The sequence below is a fragment of the Sorghum bicolor genome, chromosome 8 (genome assembly GCF_000003195.3).
Source record: "Sorghum bicolor cultivar BTx623 chromosome 8, Sorghum_bicolor_NCBIv3, whole genome shotgun sequence".
Lineage (NCBI taxonomy): Eukaryota > Viridiplantae > Streptophyta > Magnoliopsida > Poales > Poaceae > Sorghum > Sorghum bicolor.
In genome coordinates, this window is record NC_012877.2 from 55,724,111 (window position 1) to 55,750,807 (window position 26,697).

General features: G+C 50.5%; 2 protein-coding genes across 3 annotated transcripts; both read right to left on the minus strand.

The window, feature by feature from the left end:
- Positions 408-2,959, minus strand: LOC8068849 (transcription factor JAMYB). The gene is made up of 2 exons (XM_002443324.2): positions 2,292-2,959; positions 408-1,509 (listed from the first exon to the last, which is right to left on the minus strand). Exons 1-2 carry the CDS (start codon positions 2,627-2,629, stop codon positions 834-836), a joined length of 1,014 nt encoding a protein of 337 aa, XP_002443369.1. The 5' UTR covers positions 2,630-2,959; the 3' UTR covers positions 408-833.
- LOC110437481 lies at positions 24,685-26,421 on the minus strand. Of its 2 annotated transcripts, none has more exons than XR_002455535.1 (4): positions 25,509-26,421; positions 25,150-25,421; positions 24,989-25,061; positions 24,685-24,906 (listed from the first exon to the last, which is right to left on the minus strand). XR_002455535.1 is itself a non-coding variant. In XM_021465928.1 (4 exons), the coding sequence occupies exons 1-4, from the start codon at positions 26,246-26,248 to the stop codon at positions 24,787-24,789; spliced, it is 471 nt and encodes a 156-aa protein (XP_021321603.1). In that variant the 5' UTR covers positions 26,249-26,395; the 3' UTR covers positions 24,685-24,786. The 2 variants fall into 2 exon arrangements, 1 of the variants encoding a protein (XP_021321603.1); XM_021465928.1 differs by having other exon boundaries at positions 26,243-26,395.

Here is a 26,697-nt window from a genome sequence, read left to right on the forward strand (position 1 = left end):
TCAATTCTCTTATATTATATGTCTCCTGTGATTTCTAGACATAATATGAGTATCAAGAAATAATGGACAAGGTATTTGATTAGTTATATATGCATAGGCGCATAGCCTCTTCATATAGAATAGCATATAGGAGTAGTATATACTTGGGTATAGATTTTGCTAGCTTTTGTTAACCTGCCATGGCTTATCGGCTGAATCTACCACATTCAGTAGTGTGTTTTTCTCTTACAAGAAATCAGCTAACAGTATTTTCTGCCATGGCCGGCTTATCATCAGCCAAACGAACAAGATGATATACATCATTGGAGAGAGAAATAGTTGAAACTTGCAAGAACACACACAGAGAGAGAGAGGAGTCATTTCAATTTGAACGCACAAATAATTGTCCAAAACTCTGAATACCAATATAATAATAATAATAGACATTTTTGAGTGGAATAATATATTCATATATACTTGCCCCTTTCTGTCACTAGACTAGAGGAGGCTAACAAATAAATGGGCCTCCCTGGTGCCACCGCTACATACTAACATTGTACACACAACAATATTGTTTCAACCTTGCATAAACAATACCCTCTTTTCCAACCTCTATAAGAATTGAACCTTATGAGGCAAAAAAAAAAGACTGACCAAAAATATAAAAAAGAGGTATACAACTTTCATATTTCGTATTATAGTATCTTTGGAGTTAGTATATATATAACTATATATAATTAAAGAGTATTATATATGACTTCTGTTTCTTAAGTTATATCTAATGTCAACATCACTAGTCTCGTATGTATATTTCAGCCCTTTGAATTGGACGTGGGGAAACGTCAAATTGCCGATTAGATCCTCAAAATTTCCTCCAAGGCCCAAAAGTTATCGGTAATGCTCTCGGAGAAGCCTTGCACCCATCCACTGAGCTCCGGGTCCTGAAACTGGCCGCCGCCGCCGGCGGCGGCGGCAGCCTGCGCCGGCACCGACTGATCATAATCAAACGACGGCCACAGCCCCTGGTTGTTGGCCTCCTGCCCCGCCGCCCAGTCTCCGCCGCCGCAGTCGAGGAGCATCTCTCCGGCAAGCACGTTCGCGAACTGACGCAGGCCCCCGCCGTCCTCGTAGGACCCCGACGCGAACGAGTCGGACGACGACGTCGTCGTCGTCGTCATCCCCGTCGTCGTCAAGCCCGACGACGACAGAGCATGCAGCTGGACGTCGGCGGCGGCGGCGTAGCCAGCAGCAGCAAGGTCGCCGTTGTTGCCAGCGCCGCCCGCAACCTCCTGCTGCTGCTGCTGGTGGTGGTGGAGGAGGCTTAGGTGGTGGTGGTGCTCGTCGTCGGTGGCAGCAGCGGCGGCGATGTCGACGAGGTGCGGCATCCAGAGGTAGCGCATGGCGTCCTTGAATCGCTTGCTGTTGGCGTCGCAGTTGAGCTGCTTGGCGTGCTTCTGCACCCGTGTCCTCCAGTAGTTCTTGATCTCGTTGTCCGTCCGGCCCGGCAGGTGCTGCGCGATCTTTGACCACCTGAAAAATAATTAACAATGACAGGAGGATGGAAACGCAATTAGAGGGAATGCGAGGGATATAAAATAGAACTGAAAGAACGAAACTAAATTTCTAGAGAGAGAACAGAGAAGCTTAAGTCAAGTAGAAAAGTCTCTCAGAAAAAAAAAAGAGAGAGCAAGTAGAGACGTGCAGCTTTGAAACTCGTGCAGCTATCGTGAACAGTGCTAGTAGCTGGCCGACGGAGTGAAAGTGAAATGTGTGCTGTGATGGATCGATCGATTGTGTTGGATGACAACATGCATCGTGCATCCACTTTTGAGAAGACTTGTACGACCTGAATTGTGTACGTAGCGCGGTACCGTGCATGCACGTGCGTACAAATACGTACACATACGGTCGGTGACAGGTGCATGTACGTGCGCCCTTGGTCACTGGCCGCCGGCACTAGTACTACTGGCGAGCAAGCTGGCGTTCAACAACAGGCTACTAGCTAGCTAGCTATGTACCGTGCGTCCACACGATTCCTAAACTCCGGCGCCTAGCTAGCTAGCTAGCTGTATGACTGGCACGTACGGCTGAGATATATAGGGTAGGCACGTGCAAGCTAATATAAGACGTCGTCGCCGGCCGGCGGCGTGGCCATGACGCTGGCCGTAACGTCGCCCGGCGTTGTCGTCGTCGCCGTCGTCGTCGCGGGCGCCGGAACAACATCTCAGAATACGACTGACGTGATGCTAGCTAGGCTAGTGATGACAAGGATTATCGATCAATCGGAGCAAGCTGAGTAATTAAATTATTACCGGTTGCCCCAGCGGGTGTGGAGGTCGAGGATGAGCAGCTGCTCGTCGGCGCTGAAGTTGCCGCGCTTCACGTCGGGCCGGAGGTAGTTGAGCCACCGCAGCCGGCAGCTCTTGCCCGTCCGCTTCAGACCGGCGGCGCGGGCGAGGTTGTTCCAGCGGCCCTCGCCGTTGTCGGCGATGTAGTTGACGAGGGTGAGGTCCTCGTCGACGGTCCACGGGCCACGCCGGAGCTCCAGCTTCTCGCCGACCTCAACGGGACCGCCGGCGCCAGGGGAGCAAGCTGCAGCCTTGGCGGCGGCGGCGCTGCTCCTGCTCCTGCTCTGCTGTGCTGCGGCCATGCTGCTAATTTTTGCTGTTGCTGAGCTGAGAGGAGAACACAGGGAAGTGTTGAGGCCGGTATATGTATGATGATGACTTAGCTAGCTTAATCGACCGAGTGTTGGCTGAGAAGAGAGAGAGAGGATCTAGAGAAGATGGTCAATTAGTGGGAGAGAGATGGCAATTGGCAAGTCCTTTTATAGCCTAGCTAGGATGCGAGGAGAGAGAGAGAGAGTAAAAGAGCATGTGAAGGAATTTAGTTTGTGTTCAAAAGCTGAAAGAGGGGAAGGTTGCATTTACTCACTCTAGTTCAACTAAAACAACTCATATATTATTGGTCTTAACTAGTCCCTCTATCAAAGCAACTCTCCAATCAATTTATTAGTTTTATTTCCATCCAATGAACCATGCAAGAAGCCAACTTCAACTTTATGTCTGCATCTGTAATTGGGTCTCGTAAAAAAAATGACTTAAGGACACAATAGTTGTTTCCCCCTTTTTATAAGATACATGCTACGGAGGTGATCCCCTCAATAGACGTTTTTTTTCCTATTCATGCCATAAGTAGGAATTTGGGAGTTAAAAATTTCCAATTTACATTAGGGAGCTAACTAAGCAAGGGCAAAAAAAAAAGTCAACATGGAGGCGGCGAAGTGGGGTGGAACTAGAAGAGTGGCGGAAGCATGGTGTTGAGTGACGATGCAGGTTTTAATAAGTTGAGACATTAAAACACCATGGTGATGAGCATGGTGTTTTAATGTCTTCACACTAAGGGCCCTATAAGCACTACAACTCGAAATTCATGTGGTAAGTAACAATTTTTTAATGTTGATTATATTATTATTTTTGCAAATTGTTTTGTGCACAATAGGTCACATGATAGCAATATTAATTTTGACTTTAACTCTATAGGATCTAGAGCAGATAGTACAGTTATAACATTTTGATCTGTCTACTAAGGAATTTGAATCTATCATTGTAAATGGTGAGATCGTTCAGGCCAAATGTATACATTGGAATGTTTATCTAAGTCAAAAAAACAAAGCATAGGAACCAGTTATCTAAAAAACATTTAGAACAGTGCAAATTAAGGTCTAGAGTCAATGGGTTGGTTGATAAAATATGTGGTTGTTCAATGACAGTGAATTGTTGGACAATTGGGTTTATGATTCTAATTTGGCTTGCAAAGCATTAGTTCTTATGATTGTCCTGGATGAACTCTCATTCTTTATATAGTTGAATATGATGATGGTTTTAGAAATTTTGTTTCTAGTTTGAGCCCTTTATTCAAAATGGTGTCAAGGACAACTATAAGTTGGATTGTATAAAAACCTTTGAAGATGTAAAATTTGAACTAATGAAGATATTTAAGAATTCTACTTCAAAGGTGTCATTAATTGTTGATATGTGGACCTCAAATAAGACCTTAGGGTATTTACGTGTCACTTGATGTATGTTGTCGATCAACTATAACAGGAATTCGTTGTGTGGGGGCTGAGCTTTAGAAATTTTGTTTCTAGTTTGAACCCTTTATTCAAAATGATGTCAAGGACAACTATTAAGTTGGATTGTATGAAAACCTTTGAAGATGTAAAGTTTGAACTAATGAAGATATTTGGAATTCCACTTCAAAGGTGTCATTAATTGTTGATATGTGGAACTCAAATAAGACCTTAGGGTATTTATGTGTCAATTGTTGTATGCTATTGATCAACTATAATAGGAATTCGTGGTGAGAGGCTGAGAGAGAGAGAGAGAGAGGAGTTGAGGCATGTATCGGTATGTTCGGTGATGACTCTAGCTAGCTTAATTGACAAGTGTTGATTGGGAGAGAGAGAAGAGATGTAGAGAAGATGATCAATTAGTGGAGAGGGATGGAAATTAGTAAGTCCTTTATAGCGTAGTATGCAGAGAGAAAGAGAGAGAATAAAAAAGCATGTAAGGAAATTTAATCTGTGTTCAAATGGTGAAAGGGGTAAGGTTGCCTTTAATCAACTCTAGTTCAACTCAAACAACTCATTATTATCAATCCTTATCAAAGCAGTTCTCTTATCAATTTATTAATTTTATTTCCAACCAATGAAGCATGCAAGAAGCTATTGAACTCTATATTTCATCAACAAATGACTCCAATGACATAATAATGGTCCTTTTCCTTTTTTTTGATAATATACATGTTGGGGGGCAGGGAGGTGGATCTCCACAATGATCGTTTTTTTTCTGATCATGCCATTAGTCAAAATTTGGGAGTTAAGCATTTCCCATTTACATTAGGGAGCTAACTAAGCAAGGACAAAAAGGTCAACATGAAGGTGGCGAAGGAACTATTAATGCCCTATTAACGGAGGTGGTCGGCTAATGGTGACCACCTCCATTAACCAATAAATAGTTATGGGTCGTCTCTATTTGTTGGTTAACGGAGGCGGTCACCGTTAGCCGACTACCTCTGTTAATAGAGCATTAATAGTGCCTTTGCAAGACGACTGTCTCCATTACTCGAGCATTAAAGGTAGAGGCATACGCCTAAAGCCATCGTCTCTGTTAACATACCATTAACGTAGGCGGGCACTTGGTTGGTGGCCCTGCCACCTATTAACGTTGGTGGCCGCCCAGTTGTTGGGTACCATAATAAGGGATTCCCAAATCAGAGCAATAAAAAACGCAAAAAACATACTAACCATAATAACCAGGGTACGGGCCCCAGCTCCTTCGACTCGCCTCGAGGCCTCGAACGCGAGCTCCGTCTCGCCCGACCCCTCAGGGCCTCGGACGCAAGTTCCGACTCGCCCGACCCCTCAGGGCCTCGGACGCAAGTTCCGACTCGCCCGACCCCTCAGGGCCTCGGACGCAAGTTCCGACTCGCCCGACCCCTCAGGGCCTTGGACGCAAGCCCCGTCTCGCCCGACCCCGTCCAGGCTCGGGCGCCGGACCCCACTCCATCTGGGCAGTAAGACTTCCACCGCACGGCGCCCGTACCCATGACATGATGGACGCGACGACTCCCATACCGCGGCAGGGCAAGGCGACGACTGTTCCAACCACCCTGAGCACTGCAGCCTCACCTCTTTCACTGTGGCGTCCTGCCTCACAGTAGAAAGGGAATGGGGGAGGTTAATCAGCAGCACTATTTGAGGTCATTTCCCACTGTTGACAGGATGTGCAGCAGTGCCGGCGATCCGACCCCCCGTGACTCCTACAGGGCTCGGTAACCCTCTACAGGAGCAGCCATACTGTCAACCATCCCCCAAGGACGAAATGGACCAACTTCAACAGGGTCGGGACTGTGTTTTTACCATTCAACAGAAGAAATCTACTCATGTAAATACCTGTCCTCCCCTTGAGGCTATAAAAGGGGAGCCAGGGCTCACTACTGAGGACGGGTCGAGAAGGTTCACATACACGCACACAACACTCTCACAGAGCAGCAACCCGCACTCTGTCCACCACCAAGACGAGACCTGGGACTTAGCCCTCTCTCGCAACCTGCTTGTACCCCCTACTACGAGCACCTTTGGGTGCAAGGTTATACAGAACCCCCAATCACACTGGACGTAGGGCATTCTTGGCCTGAACCAGTATAAATCCTCTGTGTCTCACTTGCATCACCATCCAAGTTTGGGTAGTCACGCAGACTCATACTTGTTAGTGCCTAGACCACGAGTCTAGACGCCGACAGTTGGCGCGCCAGGTAGGGGCCTTTTGCGTGACATTCACCTGTCCCTATTGGGAAGATTTGGATGGCAGACGGATTTCGCCCGCTCCGCCGCGGCACCATCATGACATTCGGGAGTTTGGAGTTCATGTCCCTCGGTTCCGGCTACGACATGATCCTCCTCCCGCCACGTGGTGATGTCGAGCCTACTCTCGAGCCGATCCCACCACAGTCAGTGCGTGGGAGCCGTTCGGGACACCGTGCGGGGGGCGCCCGGCGGGGGCGTCAGAGAACTAGGATCTCCGACCCCACCACTGAGGCCAGGATCCGTCCGGTCCTCCCCCCGCATATTCCTCACCAGGTCGCCCGCTCCTCCGGCCCGACCGGCGCTAGAGGAAGGATTCGCGGGGCATCAAGCTCCGCTCCCAGGACCAACAGAGGATCATCGCGGCCACCCGTCCCACCCCGTTCGAAGGGGAAGGCGCGGCCCGCGCCCGTCCCCCGCAAGGGGGGCAAAGGGGCCTCAACATCCCGTCCTCCTCCACCTACGGATGAAGGAGAAACAGCGGCACCTCCCGAGTTACCCTTTGGGCTCAGGAATGCCGCCGCCACCTACGCCTCTTCCGTGAGCACTTCGTTAAGTGCGTACGCGGAACTTCCAGGTCACCTCATCTCTACACCGCCCGTTTCGTCATACCCAGAGGATCCTACCTCAGGCAACGACGAGTGGGCCGGCGCTGACTTTTCCGGGTGCGGCGACCCGGAGACCTTCATGCACTTCTTGGAAGCCAGAAACCACTGTCTCGGCTACTCCGACTCTGACGACGGAAGCTACGACCCGTCACGAGAATGCTTCAACCTGGAAGTCGGAGGCACGCCGCATAACGCCCAGGGAGACGCAGGACCCTCTAGGCAAGAGAATGCAACTCCGCCTCCCAACCCAACTCCCGGAACCGATCTCGGAGCCCGTGGGGTAGCGTCGGCCCCCGTTGGAGGGCACCGCCCTGACCTCGTGCAGCTCGATGAGCTGGAGGCCAGGCTTGAAGAAGAACGCACACGCCTCCGCCAACTCCGCGAGGCCTTGGTCCGAGACCCGGCTGGCCGCGGAGATGGGGGTGAAGCTAGACGTCGCGCACGTGACGTCAACCGTCACATTGTCGAGGACCAAGGGGGAGACGCCCCAGTCTTCAGCACGGCTAGCCAGAATGTGATGGCCGCTGCGCTCCTCCTCAGGGCGATGCCCGAGCCTTCGACTCCTGAGGGAAGAAGAGTGCCCCAGGGGCTGCGTGGCCTCCTGGAGCAGGCTGTGGTGCAGAACGCGGAGAGTTCTGCCTCACAGTCCCATAGCACAAGACGTCGTGGGGACCGACCCCCTCCTAACAAGGCACCAACGGTACAGGGTCCGCCGCCCCCTGACCCCCAAGGGGGCAACAAGGCCCCGTCGGTACACGAGCGCGTCGGAGCAGGCGCGGACGTGCGGGCCACCCTCGAGGCCAGGCGACGTGACAGGGACGAAGCTGAGTCCCGACGCTACCGACCCCGCCGAGGTGGGAGGTACGACCCCGATCACGATCGCAGCACGTCACCAGAGCCTCCGGGTCCCCGCGTCTTCAGCGAGGCCATACGGAGGGCCAAGTTCCCGGCGCGATTCCGACAACCCGCCAACCTCACCAAGTACTCAGGGGAAACCAACCCTGAGCTTTGGCTGGCGGATTACCGCCTAGCGTGCCAGCTAGGCGGGGCGGACGACGACCTGCTCATCATCCGCAACCTCCCACTCCACCTGGCTGATACGGCCAGGGCATGGCTCGAGCACCTCCCTGAGCGCATGATCCATGACTGGGCTGACCTGGTCAGGATCTTTGTTGGGAACTTCCAGGGCACATACGTGCGCCCTGGGAACTCCTGGGACCTCAGGAGCTGCCGGCAGAAGCCCGATGAGTCCCTCCGAGACTTCATCCGGCGGTTCTCCAAACAGTGCACCGAGCTCCCCAACATCACGGACTCCGACGTAATCGGAGCCTTCATTTCCGGCACCACTTGCAAAGAGTTGGTACACGAGCTCGGACGCAAGACCCCCACAAGCACTAGCCAGCTGCTCGACATCGCCACCAACTTTGCCTCAGGCGAAGAGGCGGTCGGCGCCATTTTCTCTGACGGCGCAGCCAAGGGGAAACAGAAGGCCGAGACCACCGAAGCCTCGGGCTCACGCGACCCAAAGAAGAAGAAGAAGGGTCGCAAGGGGAAGCAGGGTCAGTCGGACGACAACCTAGTCGCCGCAGCTGATCGCAAGAACCCCAAGAGGGCTCCTGCAGGCCCTAGTCTCTTCGACGAAATGTTGAAGAAGCCATGCCCCTATCACAGAGGGCCAACCAAGCACACACCTGAGGAGTGCACAGTCCTGCGTCAGTATTACACCGACATCTCCAAGGAGGGCACCGAAGAACCCCCCAAGGACGATGACCCTCATGGGGAGGGTTTTCCCAAAATCAAGAACTGTCTCTTGATCTTTGGTGGACGTGCGGCTCGCCTCACTGCGAGTCAGAGGAAGCGAGAACTCCGAGAGGTTTGTGCAGTCAGCGCAGCCGCGCCCTCGTACCTCAAATGGTCCGAGTGCGCGATCACATTCGATCGACAGGATCACCCGGATCGGATCCCCAATCCCGGGAGCTATCCTCTGATCGTCGACCCCATCATCGCCGAGACCCGTCTCACTAAGGTACTGATGGATGGAGGCAGCGGCCTCAACATCCTCTATGCCGAGACTCTGGCCCTCATGGGGATCAGCAAGTCCCGGCTGAGGAACGACACCGCGCCATTCCATGGATTGGTGCCGGGGCATCGTGCCCACCCCCTCGGATAGATCAATCTGTCCGTCTGCTTTGGGACCCCGACAACTTCAGACGGGAGGTCCTCACTTTTGACGTGGTCGGGTTCCCGGGGACCTACCACGCGATCCTCGGACGACCATGCTACGCCAAGTTCATGGCCGTCCCCAACTACACCTACCTCAAGCTCAAGATGCCGGGGCCAAAGGGCATCATCACCGTCAGCACGACCAGCCAGCACGCCTACCAGTGCGACGTCGAGTGCATTGAGCAGGCCGAGGCTCTGGCTGAGTCTCTGGCCATCCTCACCGGCCTCGGCGACTGTGACCAGGACGTCCCCGACCCCAAGCGGCACGCCGGGAGTTTCGAGCCGGCGGAGGAGACCAAGCTAATCTCCCTCGACCCCAGGACCTCTGGAGGCAAGGCGCTGAGGATCAGCTCCAGCCTCGACCCCAAATAGGAAGTGGTGCTCGTCGACTTTCTCCGCGCAAACGTCGACGTATTTGCGTGGAGTCCCTCGGACATGCCTGGAATACCGAGGGAAGTCGCCGAGCACTCCTTGGACATCCGAGCCAGCTCCAAACCCGTGAAGCAACGCCTGCGCCGATTCGATGAGGAGAAGCGTCGGGCCATCGGGGAGGAGATTCACAAGCTACTGGCGGCCGGATTCATCAAGGAGGTATCCCATCCCGAGTGGTTAGCCAACCCCGTGCTAGTTAAAAAGAAAAATGGGAAGTGGAGGATGTGTGTAGACTATACTAGTTTAAATAAAACATGTCCAAAGAATCCCTTTCCATTACCTCGTATTGATCAGATAGTCGACTCTACTGCGGGATGTGAAATTTTGTCTTTTCTTGATGCTTATTCCGGCTACCACCAAATCAAGATGAAAGAGTCCGACCAGCTCGCGACTTCATTCATCACCCCATTCGGAATGTATTGCTACGTAACCATGCCTTTTGGCCTCAAGAACGCGGGGGCTACATATCAACGATGTATGCTCCAGGTTTTTGGGAACGTAATAGGCAAAACAGTAGAGGCTTACGTAGACGACATTGTCGTCAAGTCCAGGAAAGCAAGCGGCCTGGTTGCCGACCTGGAAGAAACATTCCGATGCCTTAGGGCAAAAGGGATCAGACTCAACCCTAAAAAGTGTGTTTTTGGGGTTCCCCGAGGCATGCTCCTCGGGTTTATTGTGCCTGAGCGGGGGATCGAGGCCAACCCAGAAAAAGTCTCGGCCATCGCAAACATGGGCCCGATTCGTAGCCTAAAGGGAGTACAAAGGGTAATGGGGTGTCTAGCCTCCCTAAGCCGTTTCATTTCTCGCCTCGGGGAAAAAGGGCTGCCTCTGTATAGGTTACTTAGGAAATCTGAGCACTTTTCCTGGACCCCCGAGGCCCAGGAAGCCCTTGACAAGCTCAAGGCTCTGCTCACCAACCCTCCCATCCTGGTGCCCCCCGCCGAGGGGGAACCACTTCTTCTCTACATCGCAGCCACTGATCAGGTGGCCAGCACAGCTATCGTGGTCGAGAGGAAGGAAGAAGGGCACGCCCTGCCGGTCCAAAGGCCGGTGTACTTCATCAGTGAAGTGCTCTCCGACACAAAGACCCGATACCCCCAGATCCAAAAATTACTCTACGCTGTAGTGTCGGCCCGGCGCAAGCTCCGACATTACTTTGAATCTCACCCGGTCTCAGTGGTCTCATCTTTCCCTTTGGGAGAAGTGATTCAGAACCGAGAGGCCAACAGAAGGATTGCGAAGTGGGCCATAGAGCTCATGGGCGATGGAATCACCTATGGGCCTCGCAAAGCCATAAAGTCCCAGGTCCTGGCAGACTTTGTGGTAGAGTGGACTGGGACTCAGCTCCCGCCACCTCAAATCCAACACGAGTGCTGGACCATGTACTTCGACGGGTCTTTGATGAAAACCGGGGCTGGCGCGGGCCTTGTCTTCATCTCACCCCTAGGGGTAAGGATGCGATACGCAATCCGGCTCCATTTCCCCGCTTCAAACAATGCAGCAGAGTACGAGGCCCTTGTTAACGGTCTCCACATCACGATCGAGCTTGGGATCAAACGGCTCGACATCCGAGGCGATTCTAGGCTCATCATCGATCAAGTCATGAAAGAGTCTAGCTGCCATGACCCCAAGATGGACGCGTACTGCAAAGCGGTCCGACGCCTGGAAGAAAAGTTCGACGGCCTCGAACTTAACCACGTGTTAAGGAAGTATAATGAGGTCGCCGACGCGCTCGCCAAGATGGCATCCGAGCGGGCCACGGTCCCCCCGGATGTTTTCGTCAGCGACCTCTACAAGCCTTCCGTCGACTACAAGGACGACGGGGGGTCGGACGAACCCCCAAGCAAACAGAGTTCCGACCCCAAAGACGCTGCCGCTCAAGAACAGGAGGCTATGGACATCGAGCCAGAGCCACCTGCATCCGACGACTCGCCCGACTGGCGCTACCCTTTGCTTCAACGCCTGGTTGACGACACTCTGCCCCCGGACCAGGCTGAAGCAAGGCGCGTGGCTCGCCGTGCAAAGACCTTTTGTCCTCCTTGATGGGGAAATGTACAAACGAAGCCCCTCCGGCGTCCTCATGCATTGCATCCCACGTCAAGAGGGGGTCAAGCTCCTACAGGACATACATTCGGGGGCTTGTGGCCATCACGCCGCACCTCGGACGTTGGTAGGAAATGCCTTCCGACAAGGCTTCTACTGGCCCACCGCTGTGGCCGACGCCACTGAGATCGTAAGGACCTATGAGGGATGCCAGTTCTACGCTCGGCAGATACATCAGCCCGCCCAGGCCTTGCAGACGATTCCCATCACCTGGCCTTTCGCTGTCTGGGGCCTCGACCTGGTCGGGCCTCTGCAGAAAGCGCCCGGGGGCTTCACCCACTTGCTTGTCGCAATCGACAAGTTCTCCAAGTGGATCGAAGTCCGACCCATTACAAGGATCAAGGCTGAGCAGGCAGTGTTGTTCTTCACAGATATCATCCATCGATTTGGAGTGCCAAACTCCATAATCACCGACAATGGCACACAGTTCACCGGGTGAAAGTTCTTGCAATTCTGCGACAGACACCACATACGTGTGGACTGGGCGGCAGTGGCTCACCCCAAGACCAACGGTCAAGTGGAGCGTGCTAATGGGATGATCCTCCAGGGGTTGAAGCCCAGGATTTTCAACCGTCTGAACAAGTTTGGAAAAAGGTGGCTCAAAGAGCTACCGGCCGTGGTCTGGAGTCTAAGAACCTCCCGAAGCCGAGCCACAGGCTTCACCCCGTTCTTCATGGTCTATGGGTCGAAAGCCGTCCTCCCCACTGATCTGGAGTACGGGTCCCCGAGGGTACAAACTTATGATGAAAATAACGGCAAAACGTTCCAAGAAGACGCGCTGGACCAGCTGGATGAAGCAAGGGATGTAGCCCTCCTACACTCTGCCAAATACCAGCAGGCCCTACGCCGATACCACGCGCGACGAATCCGAGGCCGAGCCTTTCAAGTCGGCGACTTGGTGCTAAGGCTCAGACAGAGCAACAAGGGTCGTCACAAGTTCACACCCCCCTGGGAAGGACCCTTCGTCATTGCCGAAGTTCTCCGACCCGGCACCTACAAGCTCGCCAATGAAGCTGGGGAGGTCTTCAAAAACGCATGGAACATAGAACAGCTACGTCGCTTTTACCCTTAGAACTTTGTAAAAATTTCTTCATCACCTTGGAGGAATAAATGAGAGTTTAAGTTATATGGCCCTTTTTTATCAGGGAGCCTTGGACCTGCCCAGCAGAGTCCGAGCCTCCCTCGGGGGCTACATGGGGGGGAACCCCCCGTGTCAACAACTCCAAATCTTTTTCCTTTTTTCGTGCAAGAACTCCGACCCAAGGTCTTCCCCCTTTCTCTTAAAAAGATTTAAGAAACCGAAAACTCGCCCCACAAATCTTAAGGTATGAGCTCTAGGAAAAAGTCAGCGCTCACGAGCAAAGACCGCTCCTACTCACCTTAGATTCGGGGGACGGATTCGGACTTCTAAAAACTACTAAGGGAAAAAGGAAAAGAACTTAGGCTTGGGGTCTCTGGCTATCGCAAGTAGCTTACCCGACCTCGCGCTGCCGAGGTCGGATCGGCATGAGGAAAAAGAAAACAAGACATTTAGGAAAAAAGCTTAAAAAGAGCGATTACACAAATATCTACATTCAACATTAACATTGTATAATACAAGGCCAACTGGCCTCAACACCCACAAAAAGAAAAAAGAAAACTAAGAGTCCTACTGCTCTGTCCGCCCAGGTCCCTGAGCCCCGAGGGGAGGAAGCTCCACCTCATCATCGAAGAAGGCGGCCAAGGCGTCTCCAGGGACAGTCGCGGCGTCCTCAAGCCTCTGCACTTCCTCCTGGGCCTCAGTCTCGTCATCTGGGAGAACGTAGCCCTCACAGACTGCCGGCAAGTCAATGCCGGCATAGTGAGAGCTCACCACCGCCAGGGCTTTCTTCACCCCGGTGTGGAGTGCCTCCCTCATCCTCTCCCCGGCCCGGGAGTAAAGGGCCTCGACCCGGCTCCGCAGCGACGATCCCGACGCCGACACCCCAAGCCCCTCACACGCCGAGGTGACCACGGCCTCAAGAGCCGAGCGGTCCGAAGCCTCGGCGTCAAGGGACTTTTGCAGGGCCTCGGCAGTAGAGGTCGTCTCGACCACCTTCCTCTCCAATTCTGATTGAAAAACAGAACAAGAAACAAGAAGTCAGGAGTCCAAGGTAAAGGGTGCAAGTCTTACCCTCGGCACGCTTCTCGTGCTCCGCCGAGCTCTGATGCCAGCGGGCCACTTGGCTTAGAGCCCCGGCTAGGTCAGTCTGACCCTGGTTCAGGGCAAGGTCTTTTTCGGCGAGCAAAGCTTCAAGCCGAGCAACCTCACCCTTGTACCCCTCAGCCGCTGCCTTCTGCACCTCGGTTTCCTGGGCAAGGACCCCAATCCTCTCCTCCAGGGGGGCGACCTTGTCCCGGGCCTCCCGAGCCTCGGAAGCCAGTGCCGAGCACTTCTGCCGAAGCTCGGCAGAAATCTCGCACTCCTTCGCGAGCTCCCCCTCAGCCGCCTCCCTGGCGGCCCTCTCGTTCTCAAAGGACGCCCAAGCATCCCTTTCCCGACGGAGAAATACTGACTTCTCCTGGGAGGTGGCCTTGAGCGCCTACAAGATCAGAGGTCACACAGGGAGTTAATATCGCAAAGCAAGGACAAAACTACTTCACAACATGGGTAAAAATCTTACCTGAGCCAGATTGAACATGTCACGGCCCACGAGCTGAGAAGCTCGGTTGAGGGCCTCGACACCGGCACGCCCACACGCATCCAGACCCTGCCAGAGGTAATTCTCTGACGAGTCATCTAGAACGAATCTGGCTCCCCCCTTGGCATCGCCAAGGTTGGGCCAGATCATGGGGCTCTTGCCCCATCCGGCGTCTTCCTCCCTTCCCGCCGCGGGGGCCTCGGGCGCCGCGCTGGACGCCACGATGGCTCGGCCTTCCTCGGTATGCGCGGGTCGGACCGCACCCCCAAGATCAGCATCTCCCGAAGGAGGCGCAGCCCCGGGGGCAAGGGCCGTCTCCTCCGGTCCTTGGGGCTTCGGTGCCCCCATGTTTTGCCCCTGGTGGCGCCCTTCCTCCTCGTAGCCCGGAGGCGGCGGCGACACAGGCCTAGCCGACCCGGGAGTCGACTGAGCCCCCCTCTTCACAGCCTTCAGGGGGGCCAGCGCCACCAAAGGCGCTTTTTGCTTACGGCTGGGGTATGACTCTAGGTTAGAAGAAAGAGAAAAACAAAAAATCAGCAGAAGGATCAGAAATCCTATATGTACCTCGCTCGGGGAGCAGATTTCTTATGGGAGCTCGGAGCTCCTTGGGGGTCTCCCGCGGCGCTAGGGGCCGCCGGTCGGACCCCCGCCTCGCCTGCCGACAGCGCAGGGGGCATCATGGTGGTCTCGGCCTGCGATGCCCCCGCCAGGGCACCGGTTCCCTCCCCGGACGACGGGGAGGGCTCGGCCGGACTTTTTGGCACTACTGGATGAGGTGGCTCCTCGGGCTCGGCCCCCGACGCCTTCTCCCCCTCTTGGGGGCCCACGAGGGCTGAATCCTCACGAGGGGCGCTGTCCTCGTCATCCACAACGATGTGGGGGATGGGCTGCCCGCCCCCCGGCGCCTAGGTCCCCTCGGGGGCCTCCGACCCACCTCGGGCCTTTGACCCCTCCGGGGCCTCGATCCCCCCGGCAGGAGGGACTGCGTCGTCCTCCTCCATCAGCTCGTCAAGCCAGTCGACGTCGCCGCCCCCGCCCTCTATCTCAAGACCGAAGTCTCGGGAGAGGGGGGCGGGGCGACCCCCGCCTTCTCGGCTTCACGATGGTTCTTGGCGGAGATCTCCCGCCGCTCCGCTTTCCGCGTTTCTTTGGCCTTCTTGTCCTCCTTGGCCTTCTTTTGCTCCTCGTTCCGGGCCCGGATCTCCTTGTCCACCGGGACAGGGGGTGGGGAATCCTTGACGACCCCCATCCTCTGCAAATAGTCAGGGGTCAGGAAAAAGGCAAAAAGGAAAGGAGAAGAAGGCGCAAAAAAGAATCCACATTTACCAGAGAAATATAACCCTTTTCAGGGCGCATCGGAACCACCCGGGAATTCTTCATGTCCGAGTGTGTTCTCCTCTCCACCCGGGCGGTGATGTCCGAGGCCGATATCGGCTCGGCCAACATCCTCGTCCCTGCCCAGGGGACCCCCCGGGTCATCTCGAACATGGGCACTCGCCGCTGCGCCAGCGGAAGCAAACTCCTCTTGTGGAAGGCGATTGCCACCGTGGCCACGGTGACTTCGGCATCTCGCAACTTCTGAAGCCCCGCGAGAAGTGGGGCGAGCTTCTTCTGCTCCTCGGCCAGAGCGCCCCACGCCCACTTCATGGGAGCCTCCGTCACCATCTTCCCGGTATACTTCGGCAGCAAACCGCCGTCGTTCCGGAGATAGAACCATGTGCTCTGCCACCCCCGGTTCGACGAAGGCATCGAGCTCCAGATATACAACCCGGCCCGTTGCTGACGAAGCTGCAGCGTGCAGCCGCCGGCTCGCAGGGGGAACTTCTCCTTCTCCACGTAGCGATCCGACATCTCCGCCTTGAAGAGGTGAAGCCAGAGATTCCAATTGACTGGAACCCCAAGGAATCCCTCGCAAACCGTGGCGAAGACGGCGGCTTGCATCACCGAGTTGGGATTCAGGTTGTGTAGCTCCACCTCGTAGTGATGGAGGATCGCCCTGATCAAGCGACCGGCCGGAGTCCCGAACCCTCGGTCTAGGAACGACAGGAAGCAAACCACATAGCCCGGTGGCGGGTTTGGCTCCCTGTCGTTCGCCGAGGGAACGATCCACTCCGGGAACTCAACATCCTTGAGAGGACGAAGAATCCCGGCCCTCACGCGCGCCTCCATCGCGGACTTGGTCACGTTGCAGGGCGGCCACGCCTCAACGCCGGCCATGGCTTTGGGAAGAAGAGGAGCGTCTGCGCGGCGGAAGTGGGGGAGATGGCGGCAGAAGAAAGGACGGGAGGCAAGGGCTTTGTGGCGCTGGAGCGAGAGGAAAGAAACCAAGCCCCCAGCGGCCGCTTTTATAAGGGGCGAGCCGCGACCACGCCCCTGCGAGGAAGGCCGAGCGGGAGAGAGAGTAACCGTCGCCCACTCCCCACCAGGTGAAAAATTCGAAGCGCCAACTCCCTCTGATTCTCGCGCCCGCCGCACGCGCGCATTAATTTCGCAGGTGAAACGTCCCATCCAGCCGGGGCGAGACGGCACGGCCGTTTCGAGTCCCCACGCGCCGCGCCTCAAAAGGAGCGCCCTGAAAAGTTATGTCAGGACGGGTCCTTCCAGGGGACGCGGCGCCCGACCCCCCGCTGACCAAGCGTCGCAGGAAGGTCTCTGTCGGGCGCAAGATTCCGTCTCGCCCGACCTCATCAAGATCCCGAGCTAAAGTTGCAAGACGGTTTCCCGTCGGGCACAGATCCCGTCTCGACCGACCCCGACACTACAGAACGAGTCTGAAGAAAGCCTTTCGAGGCCCAAAATCCCCAGGCCATGGCCACCTACGTTCCAGAGGTTGCGAGACTGACCTGCGACACAGGTTCGAACAGTCGCCTCAGGATAACTGAGCGAGGGATGACTGAAGATGAGCACAAAAGAGGCCAAGGTCCGAACCCCACAGGGAGTCGGTGCATCTTTGCAAGTCATATCCGAGACCCATGCGGGTGTCACGTGAGTGGGATCCCATCGAGGGAGGCATCGAGCCCTCGGAACCTAACGAACGGTTCCGACATCCACCGTGACTGCCCTCGGGTACTTTTTGAGATGTGCCCATAAGGCCACTAGCCGACCCCTATCGAATGGGACTCGGACATCCACTTGGATCTACCCGCCTGCAGCTCCCGGGAAGCGTCGTCACTCGCCCATCGAGGGTAGTACGGCACGACCCACCCCTCCTCCGAGCGAAAGGAAGAATGAGGGACGTAATTACAAGACGAGAAAGAACCTGATCGACCCTTGCGGGGAAAGGGCTCGGGGGCTTCCTCGCACCATGGGAACAGGCACTACATGTAAAGAACACGCAACCTATCCCTTAGAACACTCTAGACTATAACTGTCAAGGGGTAAAAGCCTTTGAAGGAATAACACCATTCCTCCAAAAGGCTCGGGGGCTACACCCGGCGGGTGCGCTCGCGCGCACCCTCCGGAGAATAGTAAAAAGCTCCCAATTAACAAAGCAGTCCCCGGGAAAAGAACCTCTAAAGAGGTGAACCCACCCCTTTAGAGGCTCGGGGGCTACTGTTGGGTACCATAATAAGGGATACCCAAATCAGAGCAATAAAAAATGCAAAAAACATACTAACCATAATCACCAGGGTACGGGCCCCAGCTCCTTCGACTCGCCTCGGGGCCTCGAACGCGAGCTCCGTCTCGCCCGACCCCTCAGGGCCTCGGACGCAAGTTCCGACTCGCCCGACCCCTCAGGGCCTCGGACGCAAGTTCCGACTCGCCCGACCCCTCAGGGCCTCGGACGCAAGCCCCGTCTCGCCCGACCCCGTCCAGGCTCGGGCGCCGGACCCCACTCCACCTGGGCAGCAAGACTTCCACCGCACGGCGCCCGTACCCACGACATGACGGGCGCGACGACTCCCATACCGCGGCAGGGCAAGGCGACGACTGTTCCAACCACCCTGAGCACTGCAGCCTCACCTCTTTCACTGTGGCGTCCTGCCTCACAGTAGAAAGGGAATAGGGGAGGTTAATCAGCACCACTATTTGAGGTCATTTCGCACTGTTGACAGGATGTGCAGCAGTGCCGGCGATCCGACCCCCGCGACTCCTACAGGGCTCGGTAACCCTCTACAGGAGCAACCATACTGTCAACCATCCCCCAAGGACGAAATGGACCAGCTTCAATAGGGTCGGGACTGTGTTTTTACCATTCAACAGAAGAAATCTACTCATGTAAATACCTGTCCTCCCCTTGAGGCTATAAAAGGGGAGCCAGGGCTCACTACTGAGGACGGGTCGAGAAGGTTCACATACACGCACACAACACTCTCACAGAGCAGCAACCCGCACTCTGTCCACCACCAAGACGAGACCTGGGACTTAGCCCTCTCTCGCAACCTGCTTGTACCCCCTACTACGAGCACCTTTGGGTGCAAGGTTATACAGAACCCCCAATCACACTGGACGTAGGGCATTCTTGGCCCGAACCAGTATAAATCCTCTGTGTCTCACTTGCATCACCATCCAAGTTTGGGTAGTCACGCAGACTCATACTTGTTAGTGCCTAGACCACGAGTCTAGACGCCGACACCAGTATACCCACCTCAATTATTTAAAGGGTAGAGCTTCAATTTTTTTTTACAGTAGCGGGCGATGGAACTAGAGGAAGCATGGTGTTGATCGATGTCGCTAGATTCACTATAAATATGGTCACCTTCAAGTCTTAAAATTTGACCATCAATTACATAAAAAGTAATATTGATTGACAATGCAAGATATAGATACCAATAGCTCCTCACGAACGTTACATGAAAGGTAATGACGGATCCTTTATTTTAGCAACTCATGTAGGGAAATACTCCCTCCATCTATAAAAGATTAAAAGTGTGCAATTCTCTGTTTTCAAGGTCGATCAAAGCTAGTTATATAAAAAAGTACCATTAAATTAATTATGAAATGTATTTTTTATAGTAAATTCAGGTGGAGACATAAATATTAATACTATTCATTGTTAACTTCATCAAATTAAAGTTAAGCTAGTTTGACTCACAAGAACAGTGCATGCATAGTTGCTCCTCTTGTACTAGTATATATAATTAATTGGCCAATGAAACTTTCCACATATATCCTATATACTGTCTTTATTATTAGTCTGATGAGTCGATTTTGTACTAATTGAACAGTATAGCAAGTTGCTTTGACTAAGGATAAAAGCTAGCTAGGATGAATCTCATGCAATGCAATATAATGCAATGTGAGCTCTGCTCGAACCATTTTGGAAAAATATCCATGGCACGCAACAAAAACCTTTGCCCCAAACCACAAAAAAGCAGTGGCCAGATGAGTTCTATCAACCCATATATACCATGTCATATGCACTCGATGTACCTATGATGATGCACTTGTTCGTCTTCCACATCTCGCATCACCTAACTAGCTGATCCATAATGCTATAGTTCCTTCTTCCAAGCTTCCAGCTGCGTGCTAGCTCACGCGTACCGTGTCGTCGACACCACGCGTGAACAATGCCAATGCAATATAACATCATTACTCTACATGTATTATTTCTCTCTTGCTCGGCGATGGCTGCAAATTAAAAGCAACGACTCTGAGATCCTCCGATGGGTTAGATTAGATGGACATGTCAAAAACGGTGACGCATCGACGCTTATTGATGAGTGATGAACTATAGCAGCCTCCCGTCCCGGCCCATTTCCAGCTATAGTAGTGTCCCCAGAACACACAAGATCGAGAGGAGATCCAGTGGACACATCCACGACGCGACGAAAGCTAGGCTTTAGAGATGCTAAGTATGGAAATGCATAGACGTGGCCAACTTATGGGTCATTAGTTGGGACAGCAAAACACTCAACTTTTTATACGTATGATGGTGGTGATGATATAGGTCTTGTTTGGTTCTCCTTGTTAAATTTTAGCTAATTAAATTTTCAGATACACTGACTAAAAAGAAGCTAGAATAGTTTAGTCTCACTAGTTACCTAAGAGTAACTAAAATAATTTTAGCTGACTAAAATTTAGCAAGGGGAATCAAACATGATCTTTTCTAAGTGGCACTCACAATGCAGACTCTATCATAGAGTCTAAAGTTATTTATTACCTCGAATAATGTGGACTTAGAGTCTAAAAAAAGATTTGGAGTTTTATTTTTTCTACATCTTTATTCAATAAATATGCTAGCACATCAGCAAAATACCATAAATAATATGTAATCAATTGTCTTAGACTCTATGATAGAGTCTTGCATTATGAGTGTCCTAAGCGAGCCTGATGATAATGATGACACAACAATGCAAATATGCAATAGGAAAGCTAGCAAGGCTCTACTTGGTGTCGACAAATAGAGTATGTAGTAAGTAGTGTAACCGCCACTACATGTGTGCATCGACAACACAGCTGGGTTGCAGCTGCAACCACAGCCACACAAGCTAGCTAGGAAAGCAAATGATTGACGTACACGTGGCCGTACAGGAATGAAGGGACCTCTGAGTAGCACATGCAATTGTGTGGCTAGATTCAAAAATTGCAGTTTATAGGTACTGCGTTTATGATTATATTAAAACCAATTAAAAGAGCTTTCATCTATATGATGTTGATCTGCATTTTTTTCCCCTTTATTTCTCTTGTACATAGTATATAGGTTTCCTAGCTATTCTCTCATTCCAAGCAACGTATCTAGAAAAACCAAAACGTCTTTTAACTTGAAATAGAGGCGGGAGTACGAAAATGTCTACCATTGCATTGGAAGGCTTCTTATAAATTTTTCTCCCTGTAATCTTGTGTCACTGAAGTAGTTCTATGGCCATTTAGCTTTTATCTTTCCTTTCTCGCTTAGTGAGATACTTTCTAGCTATCCAATGTTGGATTGCCTGTAATAAAATATATTAGATGCAATTTGCATGTCACGTCACAAGGCATACATGACGCCATCAACTTTTGGGTTATGGGAAAGGTACGTGACATTGCTTCTCCCCCACCGTGTCCACTGATCAATCAAGGTTTCCACCCCCCTCTAATTTTTTTTTGGGACATAACAATCATTTTTCTATAAGAGGCACCCATACACACATATAGATGCCGTTTGGTTCAGCACAATGTAACGTAATCAGATTACACACAGGGATCGGCCGGATGCCAACAAATTGGCAATACAATTGCTTGGTTCATCCAAGTCCATTATCACGGTCGGTACCGCCCCTTGGCGACTCCTAAGGCATTACGCCGTTGATGCTGTAATTTGTTTCCCTTACTATTTATGCAACCAAACAATTACATTCCCCGGCCACGTGACCTATTTTCTTTACTGTTTACGTTACTCGCCAACGAACCAAACATCATCCAGATGTCATATGAAGTTTCACTTAAAATATATAAATTTATCAAAAAATTGACATTTTATATAAATCACTATCATGGATATTAAATCAATGTTAAATACTTCATTAATGTCAATGTTATATGTGTGTGAAAATTTATATTTTCATGATTGCTGAAACATATAACACATATATCTATCGCTTATTATGCATCTGGTACTACACTACATCATGTATCTCTACTTTAATCAATCTTTTATATACTAACAATATTAATAGAAACAGATACTAATTTAGAAACATGTATAGACATAACTTATGGTGATTTAAACATTTCTTACAACAATGGATATATATTTGGTTATTTAGTTTTGGACTTTGAGAGATATTGTAGTGTTTTTTAATAATGGAGCAAGTGGCCTAGTAACTTAGATGTACATTTAAAATGGTTACTATCATAATTTTAGGTGGGCACTTTAAATCTAAATTTAGGGGTTACTTTAGATCATGCTTCATATAGTAACCAATTGCTCAAATGACTAGAGTATTAAAGCAAATTTTAGTTTCTTTATATGGGTTTAGTAGTTTAGGGTAGTCGACACACTACTACAAAATAGACTTTGGGATAAAAACCATTTTGTTAACAGATGTGGACACAAGAATCTCCCTATCTCTGAAAATGTGTAGCGATCTGCAAAGGCAGGCAACCCATTATTTACAGAGACACTCAAAAAATAGTCTCCTAAAATCAGTTAATAGTGATGGACCTCTTAAGAGTCCCACCTCTTAAAACTATCTCCGACCCATCTCAACCAATATCAACCCACACTATATAGAGAGAAAGAGGGAACCCTAGCTCATTCTTATACCCACCCACCCACACTCTCTTTCTTTCTCTATCTCCCATTGGCGGCCTCCCTCCCTCAACACCATCCCTTTCTCTCACTCGGCCTCACTGTCCCCTCCATCTCCCACACAGTCGATGGCCAGGAAGGACCTTGTGCAGCAAGCGTATTGACAACCAAGCACGCAAGATGGTGTGTGGTAGGGTGAGAAGGCTCCACGCCAGTATGTATATGAGAGAAGACACAATATGTCAAATGCTGCCCAAGGATACATGCCAGTATGTCACCCATTTACCAGTGAACCACTGTCGAGGCAAACACTAGCATTCCTATCCCAACATGACGCTTATAAGAAGGTTTGCGACATCCAATGATGTCGTTGTCGCATGATCAAATGAATCAGTGCAAAAGATGTAGTAGGCTAATGCAGGAGGAGCAAACCAACAAGGAACATGATGACGCTTCCCGCGAGGGAATACGCCTAGAGTTGTCAATGTTGTCAGAGCATCTCCAGCAGTACTACCTAAAATAGCCTACCTAATTCTCAGTTCTGGTAGCCAGCTATTTCTATACTACTCAAATTTTACTTTTAACTCCAGTAATACTACCCAAAACAATCCTAATAGAGAATGACAGTTAGGTCCCACATGTCATCCTATCTTCTATCTTCTTCTCCATGGATTGCTTCTGGAGATGAACGCACCATCGATGGTGGCAAGGAAAGCTCCGACGGTGGCGTCTGCTGGCCGGAGAGGCGTGCAAGGCTACGACAGGCCATAGAGTGGCTATGATGCGGCCTCAGGCGGGCCCGCGGCTTGGCTGGGAGCAGCACAACACGCCGGCAAGTAGGACTCCGGCAAGCAGCTACCACGCGGGGGAGCAGGGGCTGCAGCGTCGGAAAGCAGGGCGCCGCGTCCGTGAGCAAGGGCGCTGTGCTATGGAGCAGGGCGCGGCGCTAGCGAGCTGGGCAGCGCCGACGAGCAGTGCAGGCGTGGTGCGGGCATGCGAGCGGAAGGAGAGAGAGGGTCACATCAGAGAGAGAAAAATAGATAGAGAGATTTGTTGGCCCAACAGATGTAGATAGTGGAAGGGAGAATTTGTTGGGCCAACAAAAGTAAGTAGTCACATAGGTAGCCTGTTGGAGGACGATTTTTAGCCTCCGTTACCTAAAAATAGGATAAGTAGTGGGTTGAGGTAGTCTGCTGGAGATGCTCTCAAAGATCCCACTACAGCCTTGTAAGCACCGATACAGTGCATCCTGAATTAGGCCCTTCTCTTGTTATGTACTAATACAAAGATAACAATTTTTTTTTGCGAATTTGTAGGTTTTTTTCTTGGCATGCACCAAATCTGCACAGAAATAAATGAAACTATATTTATTTGATTAATATTTACATCAGGTATATATCATGAATTATTAATTCAGGTCCTACTAAGACTGTAGCTAATGTTGGTGTTCTAACCAAATCCTGTTCTATATATATACTTCTGTTCTATAAGACTAGTCTTAATGAGAGTTTTATGAAAATTTCATGCGCATTAAATAAAGTGATATGACATAGTTTAAATAAGGAGAGATGGAAATAATTCATGGAATAAAATGAATTTCATAAAGATAAAACTTTTTATACTATTTCCAACACCACTCAGCCTTAGAAACGGAGCCATGAAACTACCTAAACTGATCGTGTAGTTAGTCTTCTTCACATAATTCTTCGGGTCATGTGACTTTGATGTACACCTTGACTAACATTAAAAAAGCCATTCCTTACACATGCGTGGTACCCAAACATTGACTCTCAAATTAATCGTCTGCTCCTGTCTACTTCGAGCACAACCAGAACACTGGACTGGATTTTTGGTAGGTAATGTGCCACCCCACGTACGAGGCAAAACCTTCTGCGAATTCTCTCTCTCTCTCTCTCATTCTTATGGATCATGAGTGATACAATACAGATATCTAATGAATGATTTGTTTCCAAAAGAGAATTTCGAACACTACTACATATATTATTTTTAAGGACAGCTAAAGAGTATTTATTAGGTTGGTTTGGCCAGCCCCCGCTAACATAACATTGATCACAGATCTTATATATCTCTCTTGTAGTATATATATTACTAGTATAATGCCCGTGCTAACGCTACGTGTTTTTTCTAAGAAAAGTTTTTTTGAAAGAGTTTAACCTTTGCACAATTGTATTTGAGTCTGTATACAATATTGGAGTCACCAATGCATATAAGAAGTAATTTTTACATATTCTCTAACTTTTTGATCGGATATTGAATATCTTCAGGGATGTTGTCATAAGATTCGTTTGCACGACTTGTCAAGATGTCAGCCAAGAACTCCGTCCTCAGTGATGTTGATAGCTGTTCATGGTAGATAATGTAATGTAAATATTTATTTATTTATGTATTGTGCAAAATATAGTTGGACAATGTATATGCTTACATTGTTGATCGATGGCAATGTCACACCGTCCCGCAGCTTCATGAAATTGTATACAAGGAAGCCTCCCAAGTTCCTGTACAATATGAGTTGTTTATTTGGTGTACAAAACTGAAATAATTGATTATGTTTTATCAAAGTTTAATCAAATGGCAAGCGATTACCAGTCTGTCGTGTTTACTTGAACCTTTGTTACGTATGCAGGGTATTCTCGCTTCCATGAATATATACAATAGTTTCTCTTTGATTTTGATAGTCCCATGGCGAGATTGAACATTCTATCAATATTATGGAGCATAGATTCGTATACCATACTTTGACTATAACCCTTCTTACATGGTTGATCTTGTAGTGGATCCATAATGCGCACTATTTTGTTTTGCATATCTTGTATAAATAAAATGTAGAATCCATTCTGATAATACGGTAGTAGAATCTAGAACACATAGAGATTAAAGTATAAATGCTAATGTACATAATATGAAAAGTACCTGTACAAAGTAGTAAATAGTAAAAAACTCACATTCACTGCCACAATCCTGAATTGCCTTAAGTGCCAAAAACCGCCAAGGAAAGGGAAGAAGCTAAGGGAAATTAGTTTTCTTGACAGTTTTAACACTCAAGGATGACTTCCTTGGAGGCTGGCCGCCAAGAAAACAACGACCAGACTTAATTTGCCAGAGGGCCAAGGAAATATAAGTTTTCTTAGGGTCAATAGCCGCCAAGTAAATCTAGAACACATAGGAACCAAGATCGAGCAGAAGAGAAAAAGTAGTGGACTGCAGAGTTGCTGGCTAAAGACTCGAAGGTCCTGGGTACTCACGTACAAAGCCCAGCTCCCATTGGTTCAAGTGACTTGCAGCCTGATTGGTTGGACGGATGAACAGGAGACCGAGCTCCAAGAACAGAAAAAGGTGCGGCTAAAACAAACAACGAAATTCGACTCAAATCTTCACAAATCGCTCCCAAATTTTGGTCAGATAAAATTCACCTAGGCACAAAACTATTCCCCAAAAATCATTGCTTGAGATTGGCTCAAACTCCGGGAAAACTGGATCACAGCTAAGCACGAAAATAAAGAAAAATGAAGAACACAGTGAAGACAAAATCACAAATATATGCCATGAAACCCAGAGGGCACGAGAAGGATTCGGCCCTTCTTTCCCATCTCAAATCTCAACGAATACACATACTCAAAGTTCAGATTTTTTTAACCTCTCAAAAACTAAACACCAAAACCTAAAGAAGGCAGGAGACCTTCATGCCGCCTGCAGGACGGAAGGGGCTGGCTGCTCCTTCGTGCGGCCTGCCGCTGGCCGGCCAGGACTGGAAGGCCGAGCCGCCACACCTGAGGGCCAGGCCGCCGCACGGCTAAGGGGCGCCTGTGCCTGTGTCGTGCCTCCTCTAGGGTTTTGACTGCCTCAGGAGAAGAACAGAGCATGGATTTTATTCGGCTTCTCGCGTATCTCATCCATTTGAGTTGATCCAACGGTAGAAATTGAGTGTGCTTGAGATGGGCCGAGACAGGCCAAATCATTGATGGGCCAAATACAAAATTGCCTCGCCCTTTACTGTCTAAAAATGATTTATTATTTATTTTTTTCTATTATCAAATAAATAGATAAGACACCATCTAAATCGAGCTAAAAATGTATTTTACAGTCCAAAACTTTTTAAAAAGCAACAACCTGTATATATGTTGTTGTGTACTA